At 44.6% G+C, this 13,528-nt stretch overlaps 1 protein-coding gene across 4 annotated transcripts in view; it reads left to right on the forward strand.

Moving 5' to 3' along the window:
- LOC102458989 (nardilysin-like) overlaps positions 1-7,492 on the forward strand; it is a 158,488-nt gene extending 150,996 nt beyond the window's left edge. For 2 of the 4 annotated variants that reach the window (XM_075935997.2, XM_089780426.1), the window contains one exon: positions 6,128-6,339. In XM_075935997.2, coding sequence (XP_075792112.2) covers positions 6,128-6,189 — 62 coding nt within the window. In that variant the 3' untranslated portion in view covers positions 6,190-6,339. Of the gene's footprint in view, positions 1-6,127; positions 6,340-7,368 lie in introns of those variants that run through there. The other 2 variants (XR_016350238.1, XR_012905859.2) reach the window with 2 other exon arrangements.
- Positions 7,493-13,528: the final 6,036 nt, after the last annotated feature.

A 13,528-nucleotide genomic window follows, 5' to 3' on the forward strand; every position in this document is an offset into this window, starting at 1 on the left:
AGACTGTCCACTCATCCCTAAAGGTGTTCCTTCCATTCAGTATAGAGAAGTTATAAATGTAGCTCCACATAAACCTGTGGTCCTTAGACAAGGATGCTGAAGTATTGCTCCAACATGGAGTTAGGGAAAACATTTTAACTTCCTCCTTTCCCTGATCCATGCAGGATCCAGCAATGTAACTGGGTAAACATCACCATTTGTCTTGTCAAATTACCAATTAACCTATCTTCTAACTCAGTATAAATATTGTTGTGTAAATAGCTTTTAAAAGTTACAGTATTTTCAGATTATGTTGCTTACCTACAAATTTAAGGAGGCCTTTCTAAATAGTTGGCTCTGTGTAGCACATAAAGAGAATGCTCTTTCACTGCTGTGTAGAGTGAGTGTGAGTTGATGCATTAAGCCATTTTAAATGTTTTTGTTTCAAATCAAATTTCAACATTCTCCAATTCTTACATGATACTTAAGCTAGCTATTACTCCATTAAGAACCAGGTTTCAGAATATACCTTAGGCTGTAGCCTCTTGATTTATCCTGGCGGATGCTGCCACCAACATGTAATCCAAAATCTTAATCTTTCAGTCACCTTCCCCTTCCTTCTGGAGAAATGAATGGGACTTTTTAATAATTCTTTTTCATATTTAAGTGGCTGGCCAGAGACTACATTCAAACATAATTTCTGTACTAAAAGCAACTGTTCAATTATGCATGCCTACTGTATGAGCAGCTAGTAGAGGAGGGCCCTGATTCTGATTGGGGCTCCTGTGCACTGCAGCAGCAATACAAATAGGAGGTTCTTCTTTGAGTAGTGTCCCCATAGGTGCTCCACTGTTGATGTCGGGCTTATTCCGGTGCTGCAGCTCAGCATTTTGATGAACAGTCATCAACCAGATCACGCATGTGTGGCTTGTGCCTCAGGCCGTTTGTGCCTTTTGATCTCTCTCGCGGTCTGGCTCCCACCAGTTCTCTTTGCCACCCATGGTCACAGATGGAACGAGCTTGACCTCCTCACAGATTCCTGTCAGGAGTTAGAAAAAGTTAATTTAGTGTCTTAGGCACAGTTTCTTTGTTAGTTAGTTACTTAATAGTTAGTTAGCAGTTCATTAAAAAAATATATTTTCTTGTATTCCTAGTTAGAGTTAGACTTAGTAGTAAGAATGCCTGGCTCTCTGAGTTTTAAGAAGTGCGTCACTTGTAAAGACGTCATGCCAGCCTCAGACAGCCACGCAGAGTGCATCAAATGCCTTGGTGAGGCGCATACCCAGCAGAAGTGCGCCCATTGTGCCAAACTCACTGTGAGGGCATGACGGGATAGGGGGATGAGGCTTAAAATGATATTATTTGACAAAGCCTTACAACCAGCAGAAATGTTGAAGCCAGCCTCAATCCGGCAGTCTCCTTCATCACAGAAAAGGAGAGCTGCATCACCACTGGCTGTCCCAGCCTGAAAATGGCCATCTCCAGCTCGGTCCCTATCTTCGCATAGAGTGAGTATAACCAGACATCTCTGGCACTACTTTGCCGAGGTAAAAATCGGCTTCAGAGCCAAAATCACGGCAAAAAACCTATTTTGGTGTCATCAACTGCCGTAACTGTCCATTGCTTGGCTGCCGGTGACTGCACCAAACACATTGGTGCCATCACCGTCGGTGCCGAAGCCGAAGCACCTACTGGCACCAACATTGGCACCGACTTCCTCGGCACCAGCCGACCAGGCACTGTCTGCAATCGTGCCCAGCGCACTGAGGGTCACATTGCCACTGGCATCAGTGGCGTCAGCACACCCAGCACTGACCACATTGGCACCAGCTGCATCCGCACGGTCAGACTCGGCATGGTCACCATCGGCACAGGAGAGCTCGGTGCTGCTTTCATCCCCCACAAGATCAACGGGTCATTTGTCACCTCCATACAGCCCTTCAACACCTCCAATCCTAAAGAAAGCATCTCACAAGTCTGACCCTAAGGCACAATTAATCACGGAGCCTTTATCTTTCTCTCCAGCACCATCTTCTCCACCGCACTCACCATACTTGACCAGAGAAGATAGAGAGAGGGCGTATCAACATGGCAGATACATGTCTAGATATGACCTTTCCCCTTCACCATATTGGGTGTATGCATCATACTCCCCTGCACCTTCACCCTACAGACACAAACGAGTATACTATAGATACGGTCTCTTCTAGACACTCTTCCCCATACAGTCGATACAGCCCAGTTCACCGCTGACTTTATTCGGCACGACTCTGTTCAAAGCCATCATCAACAAAGGGATCACTACATGCAAAGCTGAAACTATCCCAGATCTTGAGTATCTTCAGCTTCCCCTAAACAGGACTATGCTCAACAATTACCACCTGCATCCCCAGGACCCCAGTCCACAACTCAGTATTCAGAACCAGAAGAGACACACCTCTCAGAAATAGATGAACAGCCACCTGATGTCTCTCCAACGGGTCAGTCCTCATCATCTCCTGATGAGGTTGTCGTACCTGGGGACCAGTCTCCACCTGACGATCTCAGGCAATTCCAGGACTTATTCAAGAGAGTCGCTGCAACACAGGACGTTCAGTTATCAGAGGTGCCACAAAAATAACACAGGCTCCTTAAAAATTTGCAGCCCTCCCAAAGGGGCAAAATTGCTATACCAATAGATGAGGCTTTTATGGAGTCGGCGGACAACATATGGCAGACTCCTGCTTCCGTGCCCCCCCCCCACTAATAAGAGGGCTGAAAAGAGGTACTTTGTCCCCCCAGAAAGGGGCTGACTTCCTATGTGTACAACCACAACCCAACTTGTTGGCTGTCGATGCCGCTCAGCACCGATCTAAGCTTCCTCAACATAAAACCAGCAATGACAGGGACAACAAGTGCATGGACCTCTTTGGTAGGAAACTCTATTCCTCCGCCACACTCCTTCTCAGAATAGCTAATGCAGCACTTTTGTCTAATCTCAATTTTGACAATTATTCAAAATTATCCGCCCTCATGGAACATCTGCCAGATGCAGAGAGTCCAATACTAAAGTCGATTGTCCAAGAGGGCTCCACTTCTTCTAGGATATCACTACAGATAGCTCTGGACGTGGCCGAAAGAGCAGCTAGAGCCATGGCTACATCTGTGGTAATGAGAAGGACATCATGGCTACAATCTGCCGGAGTTCCTAGGGAGTTACAGTCAAAGGTAGAGGAACTTCCCTTTGACAAATTAAAGCTTTTTGCTGAAAAGACTGATGATGTCAAGGACTCAAGGGCATTCCAGTAAGGACTCAAGGACAACTTTACAGACATTAGGAATGTACACACCTCCCTATCATTGCAAACGCTACACCCCCATACTAAAAAAACAATCCTTCCCGTACCAAAAATACCACCAACCAGGCTTTGACCAGCCCAAAACCAGACAGAAACCACAATGGAAGCATCAACAGAACAACTGCACCACCAATAGTCAGAATGGAAAGCAGCAGGTTTGACTTGTTGGTCGAGGTCCAGCAAAATCTTCCCATCTCTCACTAGTCATCACACGTCGGTCCACTCTTCCATCACCGCCTGAAACCCTTTCAACAGCACTGGAAGGCCATCACCTCGGACTGATGGGTCATCAAGATAATCACCGCAGGGTATACCGTCCCCTTTACCAAACTACCTCCAACTTCCCCAACTTCCCTATCCCTTTTCAGGGACCCCTCTCATGAGAGCCTTCTCAGACAAGAGGTTCAATCCCTCCTCAACCTCAGGGCAATAGAGACCATCCCCAGAGATTTTTGGGGCAGATGATTTTACTCACAATACTTCCTCACCCCCAAAAAGACAGGAGGATGGAGGCCTATCTTAGACTTACGCAGATTGAACCATTATCTTCGCAAGCAAAGATTAAAAATGGTTACTCTGATGACTATAATTCTGGCATTAGACAAAGGAGACTGGTTTGTGGCCCTCAACCTGCAAGACATATTTCTACACAATGATTCACCCAACACACAGGTGCTTCCTTCGTTTTACAGTGGGACTAGAGCATTACCAGTATTGAGTGCTTCCGTTTGGTCTTCTGCACCCAGAGTCTTCTCAAAGACCCTGGCTGTTGTGGCAGCATACCCACACAGACACCACTTCATTGTATTTCCTTACCTGGATGATTACCTTGTCAAAGGCACATTGGAAAAGGAAACACTTTGCATGATTTCTACAACAAAAAAGGTATTTGAGCTTCTAGGCCTGTTACTCAATATACAGAAGTCGACTTTGACACCCACACAAAATATAGTTTATAGGTGCCCAATTGGACGCTGTGGCAGAAAGAGCCTACTTACCCTCCCAGAGGTTCCAAGCCATCCAAGACCTTATTACCACTATCACCCTGAGTCCTACGGTCCCTATTCTCACATGCCTTCAGCTAATGGGTCATATGGCCGCTACAACATATGTAGTCACTCGTGCACACCTACACTTTTGATGCCTACAACACTGAATTGCCACGGTTTACTCCCATCAAAAAGGACAAGTGCACAGGCGGGTATCTCCTCCTCCAAATAGAGAGGAATAGACCTTTTTGCCTCAAGCAGAAACAGGAAATGTCATCAGTACTGCTCCAGAGCAGGCATCGGACATGGATCCCTGGGAGATGCCTTTCTCTGATCCTGGAGGGGACCTCTTCTATACATATTTCCTCCCATTCTTCTCAACTTCAGAGTCCTGGAGAAGATCCGCAAGGACAGAGCCACGGTAATACTCATAGCACCATTCTGGCCATGACAGGCATAGTTTCCCTACCTCTATTGAATGTCTCCTCGACCTCCCTACCATTTTACTCTACATCACTATCTTCTGACTCAGAGGTCAGGAACCCTACTTTCCCCTCGGCCACACATCCTGAAACTGACAGCATGGTTCCTTCTTGGTTCCGCCAAGGAGAATTACTATGTTCACAGTGCGTAAAGGAGGTTCTCTTAAACAGCAGAAACCAATCTACCCGAGTCACTTACCTGCACAAATGGTGTAGATTCTGACATTGGTGTTCTGATTATAATCTAGAACCAACTTCAGCATCCTTGGAAAATATTCTGGACTACACTTTATCTCTTACAGACTCCAGCCTTGCCTTCACATCAGTAAAGGTGCACTTGGCTGCCATTACTGTCTTTCATCAATCTATAAAAGGTCTTTGCGCACCCCACTACAAGGAGGTTCTTACAGGGTCTTGCTAACCTATACCCACTACACAGACGACCACTGCCTTTGTGGAACTTGGAAATGGTGTTGAACACTTTAATCCACGCCCCCTTTGAACCTTTCGCTAACTGTTCTTTGCATATGATGTCACTGAAGGTGATTTTTCTATTAGCAATCACTTCTGCCCGCAGCGTAAGCAAGTTGGCAGCCCTAATGGCGACTCCACCATACACCATCTTCAGTAAAGACAGGCATGTTCTACGTCCTCACCCATCCTTCATTCCCAAAATATATTCTGATTTTCACCTTAATGAACCAATCATGCTTCCCATCTTCTACCCAAAACCGCACCAAATGACAGCCGAGGCTAAGTCTCATCTCCTCGATGTGCGCAGAGCGTTAGCATTTTACATAGACAGAACCAAACCCTTTCGTAAATTGGTTCGTTTATTTGTCTCAATTTCTGAGCGTACAAAAGGGAAACCCCTATCATCACAGAGGATTTCCAACCTCGTGGTAGCATGCATTAAGCAGTGTTATACTCTAAGAAACAACCTCTGCCTCAGATCCCAAGAGCACATTCTACCAGGGCTATGGCAACATCAACAACATTTCTACATGGGGTTCCCCGTAAAGGTATTTTCAGGTGGCGACACGGTCCACCAACGATACTTTCATGAGACATTATGCAATTTTGCACTCTCAGGCACAAGATACAGCTGTGGCCTCCACAGTCCTATCTACCATATTCAGACCATGAATCCAAGATCCACCTTCTATTAGTCTTGCTACATATTCACCAACAGTGGAGCACCCATGGGGACACTACTCAAAGAAGAAGAGGAAGTTACTCACCTTCGTGCAGTAATGGTGGTTCTTCGAGATGTGTGCCCTGGTGGGTGCTGCACTGCCCACCCTCCTCCCCACTTCAGATTCTCTATTATATCTTCCAGATACCGGGGCGGACTTGAGGAACTGGCGGGAGCTGGACCACGCAAGAGACCAAGAGGCGTGAACAGCCTGAGGCGCAAGCCACACATGTGCGGTCTGGCTGATGACTGCTCATCAAAACTCTGAGCTGCGGTGCCAGCCCAACACCAACAGTGGAGCACCCACGGGGACACACATCTCGAAGAACCATCATTACTGCACAAAAGTGAGTAACTTCTTCATACTGCCAATCTCTTCGTTTGTTACTTAACTCCCACCAGCCCAAGGCAGGTGAACACCAGGCGTGTGTGTCCCTAAGGTAGAACATTGCAAAAACAGGCAGTGCAAAGGTCTATGTGGATTGTAGAGTTGGGGTCTTGATGTACAACTTTTAATTGACATTTTATAGTCTACAGCAGAGGTTTCCATATTTTTTGTTGATCTAATTGCTCCTTTAGTTGCTTTCTAATTATCACCATTGACTCCTGTGTTGTTGTTTTTTGCACTCTTTAGAGTTAATACAGTGAGCCCTCGCTACTTCGCGGTTCGACCATCGCGGATTCACGACTTCGCGGACTTTTTTCATTACATTATGTATATACGTGAATCCGCGATAGTCGAACCGCGAAGTAGCGAGGGCTCGCTGTATACATGTTAAATATACATGTCCCTACTTCGCGGATTTTCAACTATCGCGGTCGGGTTTGGAACCTATCTACCGCGATAAACGAGGGTTCACTGTAGTTGAATTGTCTTTGAACTCTCAAAGACAGTTTGGAAGAGAAACAGGGAGACTAATTATTTTGGGTGAAATTCACCCCTCTTGCAGAGAACCCCTCATAAGACATATGCAACACTTAAGTTCTCAAGTAGGATTTTGTGCAAGTCTCTGCACAGGATAAACTTTACCCTGTAATGAGAAGTTTGCAACAATTGATGGCCATGGAGGCACATTCTCCCTATCCAGGAGTGGGCAATAAGCAGCCTGCAGGTCTAATGGGTTTTTCCAAGGTTAATGCTGGGAGAGCTGCCAGAGGTTTTATTTACCTGAGTGTTCACAGGTATGGCCATTTGCACCTCTTGTTGGCACGCACACTATAAGGTATGTTTTCTAACCCTTAATCATTCTCATGACTCTGCTTTGAACCATTTGCAATTTAATCACCATTTTCTTGAACTCTGGACACCAGAATTGGAGACAGTATTCTGGCAGTGGTTGCACCATTCCCAAATACAGAGGTAAAATAACCTCTCTGCTACTCAGGATTCCCCTTGTTATGCATCTGGAGCCTATTTGGCTACGGTACCATACTTGGAGCCGATAAAAACCAGAACACCTTGATGTTTGTCAGAGTCATTGCTTGCTAGGATAAAGTCCTCCATTGTGTAAGTATGACCGACATTCATTGTTCCTAGATACATAGGTTTACATTTAGCTGTATTACAGTGCATAGTTTGTTTGCACCCATTTTACAAAGTAAGCCAGATTGCTCTGTATCAGTGACCTGTTTTTTTCATTATTTACCACTCTGCCATTTTGTTGTTTTGTGTAAACTTTCTTAGAGATGATTTTGTGTTTTCAGGTTAGGTTGTTAGTTTTGATAGTAACTAGTTTTTCTAAAAATATTTCAATATTTCAATATAAAAATAACTGGTTTATCAAAGATGAACCCTACTTGACAATGTTTCTTTAAAAGTAAGATTACCAATATTGTATATTTTTAGTGAATAAAAATGTCCTTTAATAAATTTTGGTACTTAAAATTAATTTGTTACCACACTATTAATATTACATATTGTTGGCTTGTTTGTTACATTAATCTGCTGCCCTCCCACATTTACTTGATTTGTTTTGCAAACTTTTCACAAAAAACCCCTCTGGAAATGGAATCGGAATCCTGACCTGATGTTAATTTATCATCATTTGACATTTAGCCATTGGTGTTTAATGGCCACTTCATGTAAAAATCAAGCAGATAAACTTCTCCCCAAAAAACAAAGGTAACTGTAGAGAAAAGACTTAAAGCCAGGTCTTATGACATCTGGCCCAATGATTGGAGTCTCTCTTTACAATGAAACAAAGTTTCCTAATTAATTAGAGACAAATCCTGCCCACATCTCTGTAGCTACTGAGTGCAGAGCTGGATCAAGACCTGTAGAGGCCCTAAGCACTGAAAAGATTATGGTGCTCCCCCATATGTAATTCAAAATAAAAACAATACTGTACTGTAAAATCTCTTTGCTGGTGCCCTAAGCACGTACTTAGTCTGCCTATTGGGTAATTCAGCCCTGATTGAGTGCCTCAGCTAGAGTCAAAGTCTGAATTAGTGATAGGATTTGGGGAGTCCATATAGGACATAAGACCCCATTTCCCTGGCGGGGGAGAGATGGTGGCAGGAGGGGTCCCTTTCTTGCTGTGGTCCAAGACCCCACAAACTCCTAATCCACAACTGTATGTATCTCATCCACTACTATGATATTTATTCTTTTTATAGGGAGGTGGGGACCAAATCTGTACACAGCAAACCTGTGTACATCTTATCATGTGTTTTGTGCCTGACTGCTCTTGGTAAAGTTATGCTGCTTGTGTCTTCTCCAGGTCAGTGGAGTGATGGGACGTCCTATGTTAATTCCACATTTAGCTTTACTATGGCTGAAGGAGCTGTGATGTTGGTTCATGGCACAGGGAAAGAGGCTTGCCCTCAAAGAAAAGTGTGACTCTTCAGATGGGGTTTGTAGGGTATTGAGCAATTTCTCCTAATAAACACAACATCTATTTCAACACTCATTTGCCCTTTTTTTTTAAACTAACTACACTGAGGCTGTAATTTCCATCTTGAGGAAACATATCTGCACAAGTTCTGATAGAACTTACAGGCTAGTGTGGCCACAGCAACCCCAAGTATGATTCTGTCAAACTCTAGCCATGGACTTTGCATGCCTGGTCCCTCCCTTCTGTGACTTTAGCTCACTCAGTTGATCAGAACAGATCAGAGTGAATATGTTTCCTCAAGCTGGGAAGTATAGCATCTTACTTGACGTGTAGATGTACCCTATGTAAATGGATCCAAACCACTTTAGCTGGAAAGCTGAACAAGAAACAGATCCAAAATACTGGTAAGGAAAAACTGGAATTTTTTTTATGGCACCATTTCTATCTAAAACTGTAAATTACCACCCCCAGTTCTCTGTCAGCACGTGGTTCTAACATCTCTCCAGCATATGTGAGATCATTCAAGCCCCGTTGGAGAGATTTGGTTCTGCTGCATGCCGACAGTCTCTGACAGTGCTCCTGTAGACTAGACACTAACACTTAGGTTAGCCTCTGGGTAGCTCATGGATTCCTAGAACTGGAACATTAGGATAAGAAGCAACAGGTTTACATTGCAGCAAGGGAGATTAGGTTGGACTCTAGGAAAAAGTTCCTAACTGTCAGGGTGGTTAAACACTGGAATAAATTGCCTAGGGAGGTTGTGGAATCTCTATCTGGTGATATTTAAGATAAGGTTAGATAGACATCTATCGGGGATGATCTAGATAGTGCTTGGTCCTACCATTAGGGCAGGGGACTGCACTTGATGACCTCTCATGTACCCTTCTAATTCTATGATTCTAGTTAAGAGCTAGTTGAACAAGGCTTCTTCTCTCAGTGAAAACATTCAATTTAAAAAAAATTCAAAACCAAAATATCAATTTCCGGGCATCCTGTGTTTTAATAAAAATAAAAATTTCCATGGAGTGCAGATACCATTAGTGGAAAAAAATTGTTTAGTCAAAACCTAATTTTCTGTTACAAATGTATATGGAAAAATCTTTGATTATCCCTAGTTTTTGTGCATTATTGACTTTAACCTTGCACTATTTGTGGGATTTTTTCCTCCCGATTGAATCTGTCATGTATTAGTCGAACTTGGCAGAGAAGTAATGCTTTTAGAATTCACGAATAGCAGTGATTATTACAGATTTTGCTCCAGACTAGGCATGTAATGTGGAAAATCATAAGATATGATCCAAGATTGCCAGATAGTGTAACAGTTATTTTTGAAGTTTGATTCTTCACCTAAGATGTTTTCGTCTAGAGATTTAAGACAGCGCTACCCTCAGTTGGCTGCACATGTGGGAGGCCAGCATGCATCACTCGTAATGGTTACTGCACGTGCACAGCCACCTGACCCCTCAGTTCCTTCTCTGCCACCATTGGCCATAGTTAGAACCTGCAGTTGCCCTGCACACTTTTTGGAAAATATTCAAATTTATAGGATAACTAGTTCAATAATTAGTTATTTAGTGCTTACAGTTAAATAGTTAGTGTTACAATTGTTTTAAAAGAGAGTTCTTAAATAGTTCGAGAACCGTTTTTCTTTTTTAATGTGGTCTAGGGACATGCCTGGTTCACCAGGCTTTAAGCAGTGTCTGACATGTAGATTGTCGATACCCATATCCGACAGCCACTCTCAGGGTGTGCGGTGGCAAGGGCTGGGTCACTCAACAGACAAGTGCCCTCAGTACAAGAAATTGACTGTGAGAACCAGAAAGACTAGAGAACTTCATCCATTGCAAGCTTTGAGAAGTCAGATCTTTCAGGGGTGAGACCCTCAGATAATATGGCTGATCAAGGCAAAAAGCGCTTTCATTCATCCACTAGGGGCGAGTCTCCTGAGAAAAAGTGCTCACATTTGAAGAAATCAACCTCGGCACCGGCGGCACACAAAGGCACCAGATATCAAGGTTCTGGGTACGTCCAGCACCGAGACTACCTGAGGGGCAAAAGACCAAACACAATCTAGCTCTAAGACCTCAGCACATTTCAAGCTGAAGTCAACTTGGTCAGCTCCAAAAAAATCATCCAGGGTACCGACAGACCAGTGCTCAGCAGCAGCACTGAGCGCAATACTTCCACCAACTGCACCTTCAGTGCAGAGTAAGTGGTTAGCACTGCCTCCGCAGACCAAGCATTTCACACAGGCTCAAGCCAAGCATGTGGCACCAGCGGTGCTGAGCAAAAGGTCGGCTCAGTCAGTCAAGCCCATGCCACAAATGGCACTGGGGCTGACACTGAGTCCCAATATCCAGAACCTTCACCTACAAGCATGGCTCATCACTGGCTGACTCCTCTTGAATCAAGGTGTTTGGATGTCATACAAGAGATCCTCTTAAATTCTCAGAGGCCATCTACAAGATATACATTCATAATTGGCACAGATTCCTTTTCTGGTGAGAGTCATATAATTTCTCGCCTTTGATAGCAGGTCTTCCGGAAATTTTACAATATCTGTTATCTCTCAAGCAGTCAGGGCTCTCCCTCAGCTCTATAAAGGTATGTCTACACAGCAAAGTTATTTCAAAATAACAGCCGTTATTTCAAAATAACTTTCCTAGCATCTACACAGCCAAACCGCTATTTTGAAATGAATTCGAAATAGCAGAGCGCTTATTTCGAATTTGGTAAACCTCATTCCACAAGGAAAAACACCCAATTTGAAATAGCTATTTCGAAATAAGTAATGTGTAGACACTTATATCGAAATAGGGGGCCTCCAGCCTTCCCAGGGTGCCTTGGTGGCCACTCCGGCCTCAACTAAGAACACTCCTCTCCCTCCCCTACCCCCAGAGCCCTTAAAGGGGTTGACTCTGGCCACAGTGCCTGTGCCAGCTCCAAGCCTGCCAGCCCAGAGCCAGCAGTCACTGCTCCTAACTCAGGGTATGTCTACACTAGCCCCCTAGTTCGAACTAGGGAGGATAATATAGGCATTCGAAGTTGCAAATGAAGCCTGGGATATAAATATCCCGGGCTTCATTTGCATCTTCCCGGGCACCGCCATTTTTAAATGTCCCTTAGTCCGAACTCTGTGCCCGTGGCTACACACAGCACAGAGTAGGTAGTTCGAATTGGGGGGTTAGGGAGGGGTAAGTGGAAGGATGTGAGGGAGGAATGAGGCAGAAGGTCCCAGTGGGGCAGACTAGGGAGGCTCTTAGTGCACCTCAAGATGGAAGTTCTCCCGCAGGGCCTCCTGGATACTGACAGCTCCCCGATGGACCTCCCAGATGGCAGTCTGCAGCAAGTGCAGCCAGGCTCGCAGCAACGTGTCCACGAGAAACACCAGAGTGCCCAGGGCAGCTCTGGCTCCATGTTGCAGAGTGTTGTGGTGTCCCGAGTGAGGGCAACCAGAGCATGCAGAGATAAAATGCTTTGCTGTCCCTCATCGAGGTAGGCAAGCAAGCAGAGAAAGCTGAGAACCGATTGTCTGGGGGGGGAGGGGAGGGTTTCCCTTTAAGCACAGGCCTCAGATAGCCTCAGGCAGCAGCCACACAAAGTAACTCCTGACCTGATGCTCTGCTGGACCTGGTTCTGGCCAGCGTTAAATGCAATTCAGTGTCCACTCAGTGTGGACGCGCTATTTCAAAATGCATTTTGTGTGTAGACGCATTATTTTGAAATAACTTATTTTGAATTAACTATTTCAAAATAAGATTAAGATATTTCGAAATAACGCTGTAGTGAAGACATACCCTAAGAGTGCATCTCACTGTGATTACAGCACTGTACTCCACAATTAATCAATTCTCTATATTTGCACATCTCACAATTAAACACTTTGTAAGGGTGCTACAAAACACGTACCCCCTCTGACCACGACTCCAATTTCAGCATGGAACCTAAACTTCATACTAAGAGCACTAATGGGGAAGCCCTTCCCCTGGCCACATGCACCTTGTTACATTTATCCATAAAAGTGGCATTCTTAGTAGCCATTACTTCGGCACGCAGAGTGGGTAAACTGGGAGCCCTGATAACTATCATCCTTATACCATATTCCACAAGGACAAGGTCATCCTCTGCCCACACCCTAAATTCCTTCCAAGATACCTACCTTGTTTCACTACAACAGGTCCGTATACGTACCGGTCTTCTTCCCCAAGCCTTGCTCTGACAACAAGGAAACCATGCTTCACACACTGGACATCAGCAGGGTGTTAGCCTTCTACTTACAAAGGAGAAAACATTAAGGAAGGCTACCAGTCTCTTTATAACTGTTTCAGAGAGATCACAGGATACACCCATCTTCAAACAAAGATTATCCAAATGGGTAATGGATTGTATCCGCCTCTCATACTCTACTTAACCATGACCCCCTAGCAGGCATAAGGACACATTCTACTAGAGCAATGGCAGCTTCCATTGCATTTCTCAAAAATGTACCTATCAGAGAAATTTGCAGAGCCACTACGTGGGCTTCGGCTCATACATTTACATTACACCATATTAAGCTATGACTACAAGGTTCAGACATACTGCATTGTCCATGGTCCATACAGACTTACAGGACCTCCCTCCACCAGGCAAGAGCACCGACAGGGACACTTCTTGAGGAAGAGAGAGTTACTCACCTTGTGCAGTAACTGAGGTTCTTTGAGATGGTTGT

This window comes from Pelodiscus sinensis, chromosome 9 (assembly GCF_052426305.1).
Source record: "Pelodiscus sinensis isolate ZL-2025 chromosome 9, ASM5242630v1, whole genome shotgun sequence".
Classification (NCBI taxonomy): Eukaryota; Metazoa; Chordata; order Testudines; family Trionychidae; genus Pelodiscus; species Pelodiscus sinensis.